Here is a 16,914-nt window from a genome sequence, read left to right on the forward strand (position 1 = left end):
TGCGGAGTTGACAGAGGCCTCCTTCCACCAGATCGCCATTTATGCACAGAAGCTGCCGATCACTCTTGGCGAGCCCCAGCTATCCCGAATCCTCCCCAATGGCCGCAGTCCCTTTTCCCTTGAAAGCACGGCAACCACACTTTCAACGCCTCGTGAAAGTACGCGTTGGCAATCCGCCCCGGCGCAAAGGTGCTTTGCATGTCGAAGCAGTGCTCCGCATTCTCCATAATGTACCCGAACACCGTCCCCGGCCCCGTCTCCACATTGCACTTGGGGATATCCGTCGTGAAAGACACTCCCTGCGGGGCAAAGTCTTGCGTGGCCAGGGGAGACAATGTGCGCCACGGGTCGAATTCTCCGCCGCTCCAGTACACGTTCGATGGGCGGATAGTCCAGCCGCCCGTCTCGTTGTTCATGGCGTCGGCCCGAGGGTATTTGGGGAGAAGGCCCTTGGCCACCGCCTCGGGGAACTGGCGGTTGCAGGTGAGCTGGACATAGTTGAGATTCTGGTACCGAGACAGCAAGGAATGAGGTCCAAAGTTATTGCTTTGGAAATACCCCCATTCCGTGCAGTACTGCCACGCCCAACTGATGTTGTCCGGGTCGACCGACGGCGGGTTCAAGACGCACGACAGCGGCGCGCTTTGGTTGAACTGGTTGCAGTTGGTCTCGTAGTTGAAGTTGACCAGCTCCGTGAAGATCGGCCACGATGCAAATCGTTTCGCGACGTACTCTCTGCCCCGAACAGGCGCAAATCCATGCGGCCCTGCGACTTTCCCGGTCGGGTCGACCTCCAGGTGCTCGCAGAGCGATGAAATGCTGCCATCGCCCTCGCCAACACCATATGCCTGGAAGAACCCGTAGGCGCCCGCCAGGGCAGCCGTGAATTCACCATGACCGTTCTTCTCTGCTCCGGGGCCGAAGAAACGCTGCTTGATGGCTGCCGCGGCAGAGGCATTCTTGGCCAGCTCGCCATCGATGTACTGCATCGCCGCTCTCAAATCCTTGGTGCAATTAAGATATCCATTGGCCACCATCCCGGCATAAACCTGGTCGAAATAGACGCTCATATCAATGCGCGCCTGCACCGGCGCGGACGAGGCATATGCAGCGAAAATGGTTTCGGGGTATTCGTTGCGGGTGAAAGCTGCTCGCATGCCGGCATAGGAACCTCCCACCATCACCCAGGGCGTGGCATCGGGTCTCAAGTCAACGCGGCCATATTCTTTGCGGTTGAAGTTTTGCGCAAAAAACGGTATGTCAGCCAAAGCCTGCTTGTTGGTCAGGTACTGGAAATGCTCGGGCGGAGTGTCTTTGCTGATGGGAAAAGGCAGGGATTTTCCATAGTAGCTGGACGGTGTTAGTTGAATCCCATGAGCAGAAGGTCAAGTTACAAACCGGTGCTCCCAGGCAATACCCATGCCACCGAATTCCTCCAGCATGTGGTAAAAAAATGAAGTGTCATTCGCCAGATGATGCTCGGCTGCACTCTCTGCGTTCGACTCGCCCACATCGTACACAAAGACCGGGCCTCCCAGCCGATAGTGCTCATCAGAGACCCAGTAGCGGTTCTGGTAGGTACCAACGGAGGCATTGGCATGATCAATCGGAATCTGTGACACGGTCAGCGACCGCAATTGAATTCTCTATGATAGGACCTGAACCCACCGAGACATATTCCTCAGCAACCGCCGGCCCTGCACCCTCCGTGACCTGAGCATGCACCGAATCCCGCAGTCTCATGAACATCTCCGGATTGATTCCCTTCTCCGCAGAGAGCCTCAAGTCCCGCCTGGCCAGCGTCGTGGAAAGCCCCATAGCAGCCGCCTGGCCCGACAACGCCGCCAGGGCCACGGCAACGCGAGTAAAGATAGACACACGCATGTCAACGAAGTCCCTGAGCAAAGACCGAAAACGCAGTCCACAGCCCGATTCCAGAAAAAGTAATGTTGAGCATGACGGGCCACGAGGAGGGCAGCTATTCCAGAGTATATATGCATAACGGAAAACGGCAGTGGGGACATTCAATGTGGTTCAATGTGACCGAGAACAATATGACGAGAACAATATGTACAATATGTTTGCATTCATGGGCAGCTGCTGCAGTCATCCACTAGGTGGGATTCGGGATCTGACCAGCAGAGTGGACATCCGACTGAACCACCCGAGACTGAACCATCGCGTGCGGCTTGATCGGTGTGACCCCGGCATGCCTTGGCGTCGAACGTTGGATCACTCCATTTGCGGGTGTAACCAGCCATCAGGGTGTAGAAGGATACCGCGTAGATAGGAGTTTGACCCCCTTAGTCTCTACCAGTAGGAGTTTCTCGGTCTATCTACGGAGCTCCTCTCGGCGGGCATTAGTGCTATTATAGTGAGAACGTGGCGATTGAGTATCTGTCGGTGGATCTTTACTTTGGGAAATAGAATCAATAAGGTAGCCCGGAACAAGATAGAAGTAAACCATGGCATCGACCTGCAACCAAATCACAGTTAAGTGAGGTTTTGTTTCGCGATTTCTCAGGATATGTCTGTCCTCGCCCTCATTCGGGTCAGGGGACCCTGAATCCTAAAAAAAGGCACCATGTGGCTCGCCTTGACAGGCCAGGGTTGATCTCGACCCGAAACCAGGGTCATTTTGCCACGCATTGAGTGGAGACGTGAACAATAGGCGGGTCTTGATATTGTTCGGTTTAATTAACCGACAATCCAACACATGCCATATTAAGGAATAGGCAGCACCCTACCGCATGTTAATATTCCATTTGCATTGTCTATGCCTTTTCGTCTTTCCTTTTTTTTTTTTTTTTTTTCCTTGAAGGATTTCTCATGGGTTTGCCATCCCTTGATGGGTCTGGAATGCGGAAGACGCGAGCGGCGATCACGAGTGGCAACTGGACCCTTGGAATGCTTTAGAAACATTCGAGAATGTGTGTTAGGTGGCCCACCAAGACAACTCTAGAGCTCTCTATGGGTATTCAAGTATGGTTAGTAACTCGTAGAAGAAGAGGGTTTAAAACATCACTAACCAGAAGATTGATCAAGAATAGGGTAAAATGGCGATATATGACATCAAACCCATAAACCTGAGTATTTATATAATCAGCATACCTATATATTTTACCTCTTTATTTAATTTTTCGTTACATACTTGTCTACAGTGCCTTAGATAGCCTTACTTGACACGCCTTCTATCTAGTTTGTAGAAAATGTTATTCTAGCTCGGGATGGACGCAAACCACAACGGAAAACCAAAGTAGCATTCCCTATAGGTTGTATGATGGATAGTGCCCCTAAGACAATTTCTGCCAGAACATGAAGCTGACTTTATCCTTCTTGGTTGGCCTAAGGCATTCATGAAAGGATGAAAGGAAGGAACGCTGCCCCCCAAAAAAACCAAGAATTGAGATCTCAAGCCAAGTGGACGCAAAATAATACACTGTGATCTTGGCCGCACATTCTAGATTAGAGCTGAATAAATTATAGTACAATAAAGATGAGGTTTATATAAAGTCAGCTGTCAAATTATAACCCGCCAGCCATGGTGAAACAGCCAAGATCAGCCCTAAAGATACTGTTATGTTGATTGGCTAGTATCCGAGCGATGGCTCTTTGTCAGCCTCGTCCATGGTTTGATTGTTACGACTTGACAGTTTGATCAGAACAGCTTCAATTTACAGTCAATTTACATTTACTGATCTTTTAATAATAGATCAGTATCATATCAAATCAAATTGAAATTTAAAATATATGACAACTGGTAGTTATACAAATATTCAAGATCGGTGAAAAGCGATCAGAACTCAAATTATTCAACGATTTAAAGTAAATATAGGATCAAACCAAGCAATACTCGCTTTCTAGGGTTAAATTTACGCAAAGTTACAGCTGTGATCTGATGAAACGGGGAGTAAACATAAATAGAGAGTACTGCCCACTCGCGCACGCGTCGACGCGACCCCCCCCTCCCGTTTGTTTTCCCGTTTCCATTATGGCTCCCATCCAGAAGTCCTCGAAAACCTTGGAAGCCCTGGGAAAAGATTGGCTTGCCGCCTTGATCGGTGGCATTTTTGGCCTTACCGGGCTAGTTCTAATCCTGGTATTTTGCCGTTGGCTGGTCAAGTACGTAAACCCTACTTGATTTCCTCCGACTTGGATGTATTGTCGTGTCTCCTTAACTAATTAGATGTATGTGTAGACAGCGTTCCCGCCAAAACTTGCTTAATCGCCCACAAAAGCTCCTCAACTCGTTCTCCCTCGAAGACAACCGGGGGATAAAAAAACGGGAGAAACGGGAGAAACGGGAGAAACGCTGGTGGCGCCGTGTGATGCGCAAGATGCGCAAGATCCGTAAGTGATGTAGACAGTGCGGGTGCTTATAACGATACCTGTACTAAGATGTCTGTTTCTAGTCCGTGTTCCACGAATGACTTGGCTACAACATATGCTTAAGCCTCGGAACAACAGCCAAAATCCAGACACAACCCAGCCTTCAGAATCAACTAGGCGTTCAGACAATGGACAGGATTCGAACAATATCGAGCTCCCAAATAGAGGCCAGTCTTCAAACACAGTCCCGTCCTCGAACACAGTCCCGTCTTCAGAAACAGCTGAGCGTCCAAAAAATGGACAAAATTTGGACGGGAACCAGCCTTCGGGCACAGCTCAGCATCCAAACAACGGACAAAGTTTGGACACGGGCCAAGATTCAGCAAAAGCCATGCCTCATCTGACTGTTCTTTTCAACAGTTCCGCAGAGTCGGGTTATCTCAACAGAATTATGCAAGAAACTGTGGAAACCCGTTATTGTACCATCGAACTCCTTGCACCACCTTCCGGTCACAGTCTGCCACCCCAGCCTTAAGGACCCTGATGACTTCACCGGAATCAACGACGCCATTAAAGGCAAAGGGAAGGACAAAGGCTGACCGGTTCAACCACCTACCCCGGAACCGGCCGGGATGGTGGATTCCGCATCATCTTTTTCCTTACGCAGGCCGGCCCCCCTGCTAGTCGCTTATGTATTAAGCACACGCCTACCCCGGAACCGGCCAGGATGGCATTTATCTATTTTTATGGGCCTTGTTTGACTTGGTTTGGTGTTTTTGGTGTTGTGTTTTTATTATTATAGGGAATTGATGCTGTCATTCAGAAAGTTTCCGCTATTAGGGCGTACATGCTATTCACTCTTGACTCGCATCGTGTCCTCGGCCGAATGACTCCGTTAGCTACCACCAGCAATCGACGTCAACCAAAGCCAAGTCTCCGGGCTACCCTGGCGGACGTCGAATCCCTGCCATGCCACGTCATCGGACATCGGACAGGCTCAAGAAGTGATGACTCTGCTGGCTTTAACAGTTAGCTCCGTGGTCTAGCGTCAACCTCTGTTGGGTGAATCTTGGATAGTCATGTCCGCGGACTTTCACTCAAACTGCAGTGGCGGAGATTGTCGGGATTGTCGTCGGTGTCCGAGAGACCCTGAGTCAAGGAACAGTGTCATTGGGCATATTGTTCTCCACCGGCCTTGTTGACCCACTCGTCCATTCCGCTAGAAGCGATTTAATGCCGAGAATAATGCAAACCCTATTTAGCTCATCGCCGTCGATCCCAAGAGTTCAGGTTGGAGTTTGCGGACTTACGGTATGCCGACTGCTATGTGGAGGATCACACTCGTAGAATGGCTCTATGCCGGAAGAAGAGAAGAAGATAAATAGTCCTCGGTAGACCCTCGAAGAGTTCTCAACTGCACCAAACACAATTGCACCCTTGGAAACTTCTCATTCCCACTCTTCTCACATTTCAACCCCCCAAACTACCGAAGATAAAAATGCCTTTCCCCTACAAGCACATCCTGCTCGTCGGAGCCACCGCAGGTATCGGCCGAGCCATGGCCGACCGGTTCGTCGAAACCGGCGTCAAAGTGACCGCGGTTGGTCGACGTCAGGAGCGTCTGGATGACTTTGTTCGCCAGCATGGCGAAGACAAAGCCAGCGGCATTGCATTTGACATTACGGACAGCAAGAAAATCCCTGAGTTTGTTGAAAGGTCAGTACAAAGGCACTGTTGCTGTCACTTCTTGCATACCATACTAAACCCTCAACAGTGTCATCAAGTCTTTTCCCGAGATCGACTGCATTTTCTTCAATGCCGGCATTCAGAACACATACGACTGGAGTGATCCGGCCAAGCTTGATCTTGACAAATTCAACAACGAAATCAACGTCAACTTCACTAGCTTTGTGACTCTCACGCATGCTTTTCTCCCGTTCTTGATCAACAAGCCGGACCCGACGAGCATTATATTGTGAGTGCCACTGGAATGCCACACCTAATACCAACAATACTAATACAAACTAGCACCGGTTCCAACATCGCCATCGTCCCCGGTGCGCCTTTGCCGGCATACAGTGCCTCCAAGGCCGCGCTCAACGTCTTTGTGCTTTGCCTGCGTGAACACCTGCAAAAGACTAACGTGAAAATCATCGAAGTTTCTCCTCCGCCTGTACAAAGTGAGTATTCATGCTATGGTCGATAAACCCTCTATCTTAATTCATAACTAATACCAATTTTAGCTGAGCTTCACGACTACATGGGCGAGGAGAGGGGCCGAGCTCTCGGCATGCCCCTGGATGCATTTACCAACGAGGCACACCAGGGCCTGCTGGCTGGGAAAGATCAGATCATCGTTGGATCTATTGGCCCTGCGGACATTTTCAACGAAATAATTGACAAGAGGCGGACCGCATTCGACAATCTGGCTAAGATGTTCCGCTCTCACTAGATGAGCTGGGTCCCTTTTGACATCCCGCAGATATTAAATGCATTGAGTAGCCATCTATACCTTTCTACCATTTATTCTTATCCCTCTTGGATTGAGGTTTCTCTAAACAACTGCATAGAGATTCCGGTTTTGCGCCAGACGAGCAACAATCAGAAGTATGCCACCCAATAACAGCGAGACTCCAGAGTACACTGACATCGCGAGATACCCGTATTTTTCGACAAGCGCACCGCCAATAGGAACACTTGCCATTGCCCTAGAAGTCTCCTGTTAGATTTCATGAAAAGGATTTGGTCAAAGGATTAAGAACATACGATAGCGCGGTAGATCCCGATACACTTCCAATGGCAAGACCAATAGTAGAGGGTGTGGCGATCTGCGCAGCACAGGCTTGCTGCAGGGAGAGAATTCCCTTGGTTGCATTAGCTATATTTATTAACAAAGATCTGCAAGAAAACTCACCCCCGATGCAAATCCATACGCCGCTGACCATATCACCAAGCCCGCCACCGAAGTCACTTTAGTCCAGCATAGAGCAATGATCCCCGCGGAGAGCGTGGCCAGGATGCAGCAGTTAAGCTTCCCATACTTGTCGGCGACAATGCCCGGGAGAATGCGACCAAAGAACGATGCACCATTGACAATCGAAACAGTGTAGAAAGACAGGCTGGTGGAAAAGCCTTCCTGAACCGCGTAGGAGGTTGTATAGAAAAAGGGCGAGAACATGCCAAAATAAATCATGAACATGGCAAGACATAATAGCTGGAAGGAGCTCTGTCGGAAGAGTCTGAGTGCCACTGTTTTCAAGCCATTGGCCTTGCCCTGTGGTGCTTCATCTTTCTCGTCCTCGGTCTGCTGAGAAAGGCCACACTCCACCGTTCTCGTCGGCGCAGTAGGGGACCTAGCGACCACGCAAGAGAACAGAAAGCAAGGAATCATAATGAATCCGACAATGCGCATCGTCCACGGGAACCCGATCCGAGGGTTTTTGAGCAACCTGTCAATAGCCACGGGCCAAATAACGCCACCAAGTGACGAGCCCGCAAGCACAATTCCCATTGCCGCAGCCCGCTTCCGCTTGATGTATTGTCCGACTAGAGCAAGCATCGGCCATGTCACTAGCGCCATTGAAATCCCCAACAAAACCCCTTGGGCAAGCAGAAACTGGTAGAACTCCTGGCACAGTGAGGTCATCATAATAGCGAACACGGTACCAACAGAGCCCAGATATGACATGAGCTGGGCTGAAATATCAGTCATAAAAGCCTACTCACGGGGCTTAATTATCCTCACCTTTGGTCCGAACATATCCAACATGGCCCCGGACACGACTGAGATGCCAAATAGGAAAAATATGGAAACCGCAGCGATCCATGCAATTGTCGACTGAGGGCTCTGAGAAAGCTGCGCGGTCGCGTAGTACTCCTGGAAGATCCCGAAGGAGTTCAGGAATCCAACTGTGCTGAAGAGACAAGCGAACGCTCCGAAGATGGCGAGCCATGCTCGAGGCCTAAGAGTTATTAAATTGTCAGTACCAAAGATATGCAACAAATTCAGAGAAAAACCATACGTGTACTCGCTAGAAGCAGTCTCAGCAGACATGTCTGCAGTCATGTTGTCTTGAAACAAATTCGATCAATGCTGTCCCAAATGGAGAGAGGCTGGATGACAGAATTATTTCAAATCTGTAGACCCCTTGTTCTCGGCTGTGACTCTGTTTCCATGGTGGATTATCATCGCTTTTTGTACTCAGGCCTTGTTGATACGTCCAGAAATATTGTGCCCGGAGACTCCGAGGGTCTCAAGATGGAGCATATCAAATTGCCTAATCTGGACTAGCGTCTCGGACCCTCCGTGGAGTCCCCGGGCGGTCGCGATGCTGCCTTCTCCATGCAACACTGTTCATTCTTTGATGTGCATCCTTGGTCGAAGCAAAGAGCTCTGAGGTACGTTGCAGAGATGAAACGCAAATCTATGGAACCAGTTTCATCCGCAACGAAAAAACAGCCCCGGCAAGATCCTGTTTCGTGCGAATCGTGCCGAAAGAAGAAGTTGAAATGCGACCGCAGCTTCCCATGCAGCAGCTGCATAGCTCGCCGACTGGATTGTAGCTATGGTAGCTACGGTCCTCCGGTACTGAACTCCGCGAACGGTGGAAACCAGGCAGATGAAGAGCAATTGGGGAACCACATGGCGTCTGAACCACGCCCCGGCCCTGGTACAAGACCTCCCAACCCTAACGCCGAGGGACGAAACACAAATGAGTCGTTTCTGACGGCCGATTGGCTTGAAACAATCGTTATGGGACACCGCGTGCCGAGCGCTGTCCCCGCTCCCTTAAGAGAGGAACTTTCCCACCAGCAGCAACTTGAGAACGCGTCTCCATCGCAAGGTGCCCTGCCATCCAATCCATGGGCCACGATGCGCAGTGGCCATGTTGCGCTGCGCGAGAATCCCATGACAATCTATCTTCCTACCTACTTACCACCCAAGCAGGAGGCCTTGGGTCTTTTCAGGTTTTACTGCGATTATCTTGATTTTCAGTACCATATCACCATCGCCAGCCGCGTGGAGCAACAGATCAATGGGATCTACGATGGCATTGCGCGCCATGAACCCATCAACCTACATCATATGGCTCTCTTGTTCAGCATCATTGCCAGTGCACTCTATTACAAACTTCTGATCGAGGCGTCTGAATCCGCGGATGTTTGCAGCCGGGAAACCGTGTTTTTGACCGGCGCCGCTCTCATTCAGAGCAATCATGTTTCATACCCGAGTATCGAAGGGCTGCAGGCCACCATTATCGTCGGGCATCATTTATCGAACATGAACTTACACCCTTCCGTGAGCGCGTTGTTCACTCATGGGTCACTCGTCAGTCAGGCTAAAAGCTTGGGCCTTCATCTCATCGATTGCCCCCGGCACGCAGAAGAGAGGATGGCAAAAGGGTTCGACAAGACAGATGTTGAACTTAAACGGCGCCTATGGTGGGACTTGGCATCTTACGACTGGTACGTCCACTAAACGCCCATTGCACTTCTGTAACTGATCAAAATGGCATTGGCACAAGGTTGCTGGGGTTTCTCAGCGGGCCCCAAGAATTAACATATACGATCGACCCACGGCATATGAACGTGCGAGAGATACTGAATGTCGAGGACGACGCTATCAAGGACAGCGAGAACGGCGTGTCTGTTTCCACTCCAACATGCATGTCATATAGCATTACGCGCCTGGAGCTGGCCGTTGTGTGCCGGGAAATAGTTGACGCAACAGCTCCCGAGCATTTGCGCGGCCAAGAGATCCCCTACGAAAAGATCCTCTATCTGGATCGCCGACTCCACCAGGCCTATGCCGCGGTCCCGAGTTTCTTTCGGTTCGATCAGGCCTCCCGGCGCGAATATGCTGATCTGTACCGCGAGCGACCGGCACTTTCCTGGCAACGCGCCATCGTGCAGCAAGCGTACCACTCCCGGTTTTGTCGATTGCATCGCCAGTATTTTGTGCGGGGCGCCAAGGATCCCCGGTACTCTTACTCCCATGTAGTCTCTCTCCAGTCAGCGCGCAAAGTGCTGGAAGTGAAACGCATCATGGATGAGCAGGAGCCTCGTTTCGTGCCCTGTAGCTCGGTGGTCTGGGCCATTATGCATCACGTTTTCATGGCTGCCGTCATCCTGTTGATCGATGTGTGCTTCAATTGGGATGATATTCTCGCCGAGAAACGGAAGGAGGAGGTTCTCGACGCTTGTCGCACCCTCAGTCGCGCTCAACAGTCTTCTGCCATCGCTCGAGAAGGGATCAACGCCATGATGGGCATTCTGCGGCGACACTGGAAACAACAAAGGCGACCGGTATCTCACGGGCTTAATGCAGATACCACCGGCCCAGCTGGTCTGGATCTGGTAACATTCGGCGAACAGCATACTGTGCCCCCTGCAACCAATCTTTCGGGCTTGAAAGATGTTCCCTTGACGCAACAACCATCAAATACCCCTCCGCCATCAAATCCTTCCGTTCCTCCAAATCACGAGCCAAGTCCAACTCAACTCGAGGATCTCTGGACTGAAATGCTGGATAGTCGTGCTCATGCCGATCTGGGTACACCAGACTGGACGGACCTGTTGACCGAGTTGACGAATTTGCCGTGTGAGTGAATGTGCGGCTGGGCTTACGAATGTATGATTAGAGACCATGCTTTAGCAAATCGATAGATACCCCTGTCCCATTGAATAAACTACAAGTTGCGGTCAATCGAACCTAATGAGCCGCTTCTTTACTGCAGTGGGGGCTATCTCGACCGCCGCGCCAGGCAGACATGAGGCTCTTAAAAAGGTAAACAACCCCACTTGATAGGTCTTTCAACGTCAAACAACTATCCGCCCCAGCGTTTTGTCAAATGTCCATCTGATCATATTGTTACTTGCCCACAACTCAATCAATTCCCAGAATGACCAACCCCACATCATCAATCGACACCAACATCAACCCCGACATCCAAAGCATAGCCAACCGCATCAAAAACGGAGAAGCCACCCGCATTGTCGTCCTAACAGGCGCAGGAATCAGCACGGGAGCAGGAATCCCCGACTTCCGCTCCCCAATCACCGGCCTATACGACCGGCTCGCGCCACTGGGCCTGCCCTACCCCGAGGCAATCTTCCACATCAACTACTTCTCGCACACGCCCGAGCCCTTCTACGCGATTGCGCGGGCGCGCCATCCGAGGAACCTCAAACCAACCATCTCGCACGCGTTCCTGGCGCTGCTAGCAAAGAAGGGTTTGCTTCATTTCCTGTTTACTCAGAATATCGATGGCCTTGAGCAGGATGCCGGTGTGCCCAGTGACAAGGTGCTGTGGGCGCATGGGAACTGGAAGAGTCAGCATTGCTACAAGTGTAGTGCGCACTATCCGGATCACTTGATGAAGAAGGCTATCATGTCCGGTGACGTACCTTACTGTCTGCAGTCTGGCTGTGATGGGGCTGTCAAGCCTGATGTTGTATTCTTTGGGCAGTCTCTTCCGGCTGAATTTGAGGAAAAGGAAAAGGAGGTTCCGGATGCTGATTTGATGTTCGTTTTGGGGACGAGCTTGAAGGTGGCGCCGTGTTCGAGGCTGCCGGGCTTGGTCAAGGGAGGTACTCCTCGTGTTTTGATTAACATGGAGAAGGCTGGGGATATTGGGAATCGCGGTGGAGATGTGTGTATTCTTGGGACCTGCGATGAGGGCGTGCGCAAGTTGGCCGATGCGTTGGGGTGGAGAGATGAACTGGAGGGACTGTGGGCAGATGCAGTGGCTGCTAAAGGGCACGACGAAGAGTTGGAGAGTGGTCCTAGCTTGGATGAGTGCATTGAGAAGTTGGCTGCACAGATGAAGGACCGGATGAAGGTGTCGGATGGGCATAAGCGCATGTTAGAGAATCATTTGGGTAACAAGTTTGCAAATATACTTGCAAAAGGACCAGCGAGCAAATAGTCGGGTTGTGAAGTAAACATAAGTTGGAACCATTCATAGTCCTATCTCGGTAGTCCGAGCTTCAATCTTACGAGCCCAAATGATGCTTTGGCAATTACCTGATGGATCTATTCTTGGAATCAACCCTATTCAATAGTAACGTCTACCTTTCCCTTGTCTATGATAGCGTTAGTCGAAATTGTAGATTATTCACTTCGGATAGCACTCACAAAATGCCACATGGTCCTTGATATGTGCTGCCTTCTCGTAGGGCTGGGCATAGTACCATGCCGCATCCTGAATCTTGTTCTCTGCGTTTATATTAGCATCATTTACAAGCATTTCGCTCGCGCCTTTATTGTCTTACCTCCGATTTTGATAGAGTAATACTCTGCCTCTCCCTTCCAAGGGCAATAGGTCGTTGTGTCGGACTTCGAGAATAGCTCCTTATCTTTGATCGCCGAAGGAGGAAACTATAGATCGCACGTCAACTAAGGATAGTTTCCTTGTGGACCAAGATCTTCACGCACGTAGACGTTCCCCTCTACCGTCTCCCAGGCATTTGCCTCGGCGAGAACGACGCCATCTTTTACAGCTCTGGCGGTGGGCATTTTCAAGTTCGGAATTGTTGCAATAATAAGCGATATAAAATCAATGGTGCCTGTTCTTGTAGAGTTGGACGTTGAATGGATGTTGCGGTGTTATCGAATGCGGGGAAGAGTCGGCTTGGGGCTGGATTGTTGCGTGATGGACTTGCCATTTCAAAGCGCCAACGTTGAAGACTCCATGCTCCAAATGATTAATCCATGGATAGAATAATCTCAAATTAACAATCACCTGAAGGATTATATCCTGCAACTCAGCGGCCGACGCGGTATAGCCATCTCGATATCAACACCCTACTCTATCATGGATCCTCCCATCCGCCGAGTAATCACAACCGGCGGGGATTATTTATGATAGGAAGGAAATTGGTTTTTTTAACTAGCTATATCTACAATATTACTATATTATTTATTATCTATATGGTCTACGCTGTGTATAGTATTGGAACAAGTGTGTTCCGAAGATTCTCGGAACGCGGAATGATTCCGGTCGCATCCACGCCTTGTCCGTGACATCGCCAGGTTCTTCTGTCTCTTTCTTTTTAAAACCCCCTGGTCCTCTGTCCCTTATTCTCGTATATTTCTTTTCCCTCAACTCAATTCCTTGTTTCGGCAACACTCATAGCCCCGTTGCTGCCATACCCTTTGCATTGCATTGCCCCGCCTCGCATTTCACCCGGTTCCTGCCAGATGGATCGCGAACAATTTCGAGCTGCGGCTCACTCGGCAATCGATGATAGTATGCTCTCCTGCAGTTTCAGTTTCAAGCTAAACACCTGTCCAAACTAACTCAGCTCTCTCATAGTCGTCGACTACTTCGACACCGTCCCCGAGCGCAGAGTCCTGCCGGCCGTCGACCCCGGCTACCTTCGCCCATTGATTCCCGAGAACCCGCCCGCAGACCCAGAAGAATGGAGCCAGATCCAAGAAGATGTCGACACCAAGATCAAACCCGGCCTGACCCATTGGCAATCCCCAAACTTCATGGCATACTACCCCGCCAGCGTGACGTACCCCAGTATTCTGGGTGAAATGTATTCCGCCGCGTTCACAGCTCCTGCATTTAATTGGTTGTGCTCACCGGCCTGTACAGAAATGGAGACTATTGTTATGGACTGGGTCGCCAAGGCGCTGGCCCTGCCGGAGTGCTTCTTGAGTACGTCCGAGAACCGCGGAGGCGGCGTGATCCAGAACAGCGCAAGTGATGCTATCGCCACGATTATTGTGGCCGCGCGGGAGAGGCGCGTACGGGAGCTTGTTCTTGCCAAAGGTCTGAAGGAGGCTACCCCCGAATACGAGAACTGCAAGATGGAGGTCCAGCCGCGACTGGTGGCTATTGCCAGTGATCAGACCCATAGCAGTGCGGCCAAGGGTGCGCTGATTGCAGGGACTCGCTTTCGCAGTGTGACTGCCCGGCTAGAAGATAACATGGAGATGACGGGTCCACGTCTGCGCGAGGTTCTGGAACAGTGCGATAAGGACGGACTCGTTCCGTACCATCTGAGCTTGACCATGGGTACCACGAACACTTGCAGTGTGGACCGCTTTGCCGATATCAAGGCGGTGCTGCAAGAGAAGCCGGAATGGCAACGTATCTGGGTCCATGTCGATGCAGCCTATGCGGGCGCTGCGCTTGTGGCGGATGAATGGCAGTATATCGCCAAGGACTTTGCAGAGGGCGTGGACAGCTTCAATATGAACATGCACAAATGGTTGCTGGTCAACTTTGATGCAAGGTATGCACTAGTAGTTCACAGATATCCCAATGTCCGAATTTTTCTAACGTCTACAGTGTTCTCTACGTCCGCAATCGCTTTGATCTCACCAATGCTCTGGACATCACCCCAACCTACCTGCGCAACCCGTACTCAGATATGGGCACGGTCATCGACTACCGCAACTGGTCGATCTCCCTTGGTCGCCGGTTCCGTGCGCTCAAGATCTGGTTCGTCATGCGCAGCTACGGTCTGAATGGCATGAAAGCGCATATCCGCAAGGGTATCGACCTGGGCAATTTATTCACAGAGCTGGTCCGTAGCCGATCTGATCTGTTCGAGATTGTCACCAAGACGTCGTTTTGCCTGACCGTGCTACGTGTCAAGAATCCCCAGAGCCCGTCGAATGGAGCCAATGGGTCATCAGACGGTGTATCTCTATGCAAGCCTGATGAAGTGGCCGACGGTCTAACTAAAAAGGTGTATGAGTTGATTAACTCTCGCGGGGAGATCTTCATCACCTCGACTATTGTTGACGGCGTTTATGTTATCCGCGTGGTGAGCTCGAATCCTCTTGCCGAGGAGAAATATGTTCGTAATGCTTTTGATATCCTTGTTCGGACGACGATCGAGGTACTCCAGGAGCATTAAAGGGGGTTGGAGTATATGTCTGTCTGTGGGCATTGTATAGACTCTTAGATAATGTGATATGAGCATAATAAGACCTTACTCCCATCCAAGTGCAAGACAGGCATGTTTCGCCCCCACGCCCATCTCCCCGTGGAGACATGTTTCTTCGGACTTGATCCGACGGCTTCGTCTACCCCACGCGGGGTATCTAGCGTAGCCATCTCATCGACTGAGATTCTCATCTCTCCGCCGTCAGCAACGCCAGTATAGGATATGTCGCCACAACGCCTTAAGTAAGACCAATATGCCCCCCCAGCGTCGAAGCCAATACTGATCGTTGCAGCTGCATTCTCGTCACCGGCGCAACGGGCTTCATCGGCGCCCATGTCGTCGACAACCTGCTCGCGCGTGGGTTCTCTGTCCGAGGAGCCACGCGGTCGTCGCAGAAAGGCGAGCAGATGAAAGCCGCGCGGCCGCAGTATGCCTCAAAGCTGGATTTCGTCGTCGTGGAGGATTTCACCGCGATCGGCGTGTTTGACCGAGTCATGGAGGGGATTGATGCTGTCATTCATGTAGCCAGTGTATGTAGAGTTAACCCCTCTCTGAATTGTTTTGTTAATTCTTGCGAGTCGAAGCTTGATTTGGTCGATCTGATTGAACTGATAACAACAGCCTTTCTTCTATGACACCACCAACAACGAGGAGGAACTCATCCTCCCCGCCATAAACGGAGTCAAGTCCATTCTCTCGGCTTCGGCGAAACCAGGTTCAAAGGTCCAGCGCATCGTGATGACCTCGTCGTTTGCCTCCGTGGTCGATGTCAACAGCAACCCGCCTCCAGACTTCACCTACACCGCAGCCCACTGGAACCCTCTGACGTACGAAGAAGCAGTGGACCCCGTATCCAGCTCCGTAGTCGCCTACCGCGGCTCCAAGAAATTTGCCGAGCTCGCCGCATGGGACTTTATCAAGGACCAGAAACCGCAGTTCGATCTCGTGGCTCTCTGCCCGCCAATGGTCTTCGGTCCCGTCGTGCACCCCGTCTCCAAACTCGAGCAGCTGAACGAGTCCAACTCCGTGCTCTGGAGCGTGGCTGCAGGCGCAGACCCTCTTCCTGGTGCCCGTGTGCCCGCCTGGATCGATGCGCGCGATCTGGCTGAGGCGCATGTGCAGGCCCTTATTACGCCCGAGGCGGGCGGCAAGCGGTATATCCCCGTTTCTCCGAATCCATTCTCTTATGAGCTTGCGGCGGATATTATTCGGGCGGAGTTTGAGTGGGCGGAGGATACTGTTACTCGGAATTATACTGCGGGCGAGAAGCCGCGGGCTTCGTATGGGGTTGATGGGGAGACGGTGGCCCGGGAACTGGGGGTGAAATATCGGCCTTTTAAGGAGGCTGTTGTTGGATTGATTGGACAAGTTCACCAGACTTTGGTTTAGTGTTTTCTCATGTGGTTGGGTCTGTCTTGTTCTTGGATAGGGCTCGCAGAGGACTAAAGACATTGAAGGACTCAATTGAATCAGCATTTCTTTTCGCATATACAACGGACTGTAAGCAGTAAACTTGGTTCTTCAAGAAATCCCGCTCTTTTATTGTTCCTGTACCGTTAGTGCCGTGGATTCCATGGGTTACGCGATTAGATCCAGTCGAAATCCTGAGGTGCCCCTATCAATACCCAGTCATTTGGAAGGCCCACGCCTAATACTCCAGACCTGACCCGCGACTCT

General features: G+C 51.1%; 8 protein-coding genes across 8 annotated transcripts; 5 read left to right on the forward strand and 3 right to left on the reverse strand.

Annotated features, from left to right (window-relative positions):
• Window positions 1-59: 59 nt before the first annotated feature.
• Window positions 60-1,884, reverse strand: NUU61_003624 (putative serine peptidase, family S28; the record flags this gene model as incomplete). Its single annotated transcript, XM_056654206.1, has 3 exons — window positions 60-1,350; window positions 1,399-1,613; window positions 1,669-1,884. The coding sequence occupies 3 exons, from the start codon at window positions 1,882-1,884 to the stop codon at window positions 60-62; spliced, it is 1,722 nt and encodes a 573-aa protein (XP_056512233.1).
• A 2,107-nt stretch (window positions 1,885-3,991) lies between these two features.
• Window positions 3,992-4,864, forward strand: NUU61_003625 (uncharacterized protein; the record flags this gene model as incomplete). The annotated part of the gene is made up of 3 exons (XM_056654207.1): window positions 3,992-4,122; window positions 4,199-4,350; window positions 4,413-4,864. 3 exons carry the CDS (start codon window positions 3,992-3,994, stop codon window positions 4,862-4,864), a joined length of 735 nt encoding a protein of 244 aa, XP_056512234.1.
• Window positions 4,865-5,827: 963 nt separating this feature from the next.
• NUU61_003626 (oxidoreductase, short-chain dehydrogenase/reductase family) lies at window positions 5,828-6,781 on the forward strand (the record flags this gene model as incomplete). Its single annotated transcript, XM_056654208.1, has 4 exons — window positions 5,828-6,045; window positions 6,104-6,304; window positions 6,358-6,509; window positions 6,573-6,781. The coding sequence occupies 4 exons, from the start codon at window positions 5,828-5,830 to the stop codon at window positions 6,779-6,781; spliced, it is 780 nt and encodes a 259-aa protein (XP_056512235.1).
• A 102-nt stretch (window positions 6,782-6,883) lies between these two features.
• NUU61_003627 (putative MFS monocarboxylate transporter) lies at window positions 6,884-8,395 on the reverse strand (the record flags this gene model as incomplete). Its single annotated transcript, XM_056654209.1, has 4 exons — window positions 6,884-7,037; window positions 7,096-7,193; window positions 7,244-8,020; window positions 8,075-8,395. The coding sequence occupies 4 exons, from the start codon at window positions 8,393-8,395 to the stop codon at window positions 6,884-6,886; spliced, it is 1,350 nt and encodes a 449-aa protein (XP_056512236.1).
• Window positions 8,396-8,620: 225 nt separating this feature from the next.
• Window positions 8,621-10,938, forward strand: NUU61_003628 (transcription factor domain-containing protein; the record flags this gene model as incomplete). Its single annotated transcript, XM_056654210.1, has 2 exons — window positions 8,621-9,795; window positions 9,855-10,938. Coding segments are annotated over 2 exons (2,259 nt in total), but the record flags the coding sequence as incomplete, so codon positions are not given.
• Window positions 10,939-11,231: 293 nt separating this feature from the next.
• Window positions 11,232-12,257, forward strand: NUU61_003629 (uncharacterized protein; the record flags this gene model as incomplete). The annotated part of the gene is made up of 1 exon (XM_056654211.1): window positions 11,232-12,257. The coding sequence occupies one exon, from the start codon at window positions 11,232-11,234 to the stop codon at window positions 12,255-12,257; it is 1,026 nt and encodes a 341-aa protein (XP_056512238.1).
• Window positions 12,258-12,382: 125 nt separating this feature from the next.
• NUU61_003630 (DUF427 domain-containing protein) lies at window positions 12,383-12,847 on the reverse strand (the record flags this gene model as incomplete). Its single annotated transcript, XM_056654212.1, has 4 exons — window positions 12,383-12,414; window positions 12,467-12,547; window positions 12,604-12,709; window positions 12,767-12,847. 4 exons carry the CDS (start codon window positions 12,845-12,847, stop codon window positions 12,383-12,385), a joined length of 300 nt encoding a protein of 99 aa, XP_056512239.1.
• Window positions 12,848-13,531: 684 nt separating this feature from the next.
• NUU61_003631 (putative aromatic-L-amino-acid decarboxylase) lies at window positions 13,532-16,626 on the forward strand (the record flags this gene model as incomplete). The annotated part of the gene is made up of 6 exons (XM_056654213.1): window positions 13,532-13,580; window positions 13,647-14,577; window positions 14,634-15,189; window positions 15,457-15,479; window positions 15,530-15,767; window positions 15,859-16,626. 6 exons carry the CDS (start codon window positions 13,532-13,534, stop codon window positions 16,624-16,626), a joined length of 2,565 nt encoding a protein of 854 aa, XP_056512240.1.
• Between the last annotated feature and the right edge of the window lie 288 nt (window positions 16,627-16,914).

The sequence above is a fragment of the Penicillium alfredii genome, assembly GCF_028826965.1.
Source record: "Penicillium alfredii strain IBT 34128 chromosome Unknown utg000005l_segment0_segment0, whole genome shotgun sequence".
In the NCBI taxonomy this organism is placed as follows: Eukaryota; Fungi; Ascomycota; class Eurotiomycetes; order Eurotiales; family Aspergillaceae; genus Penicillium; species Penicillium alfredii.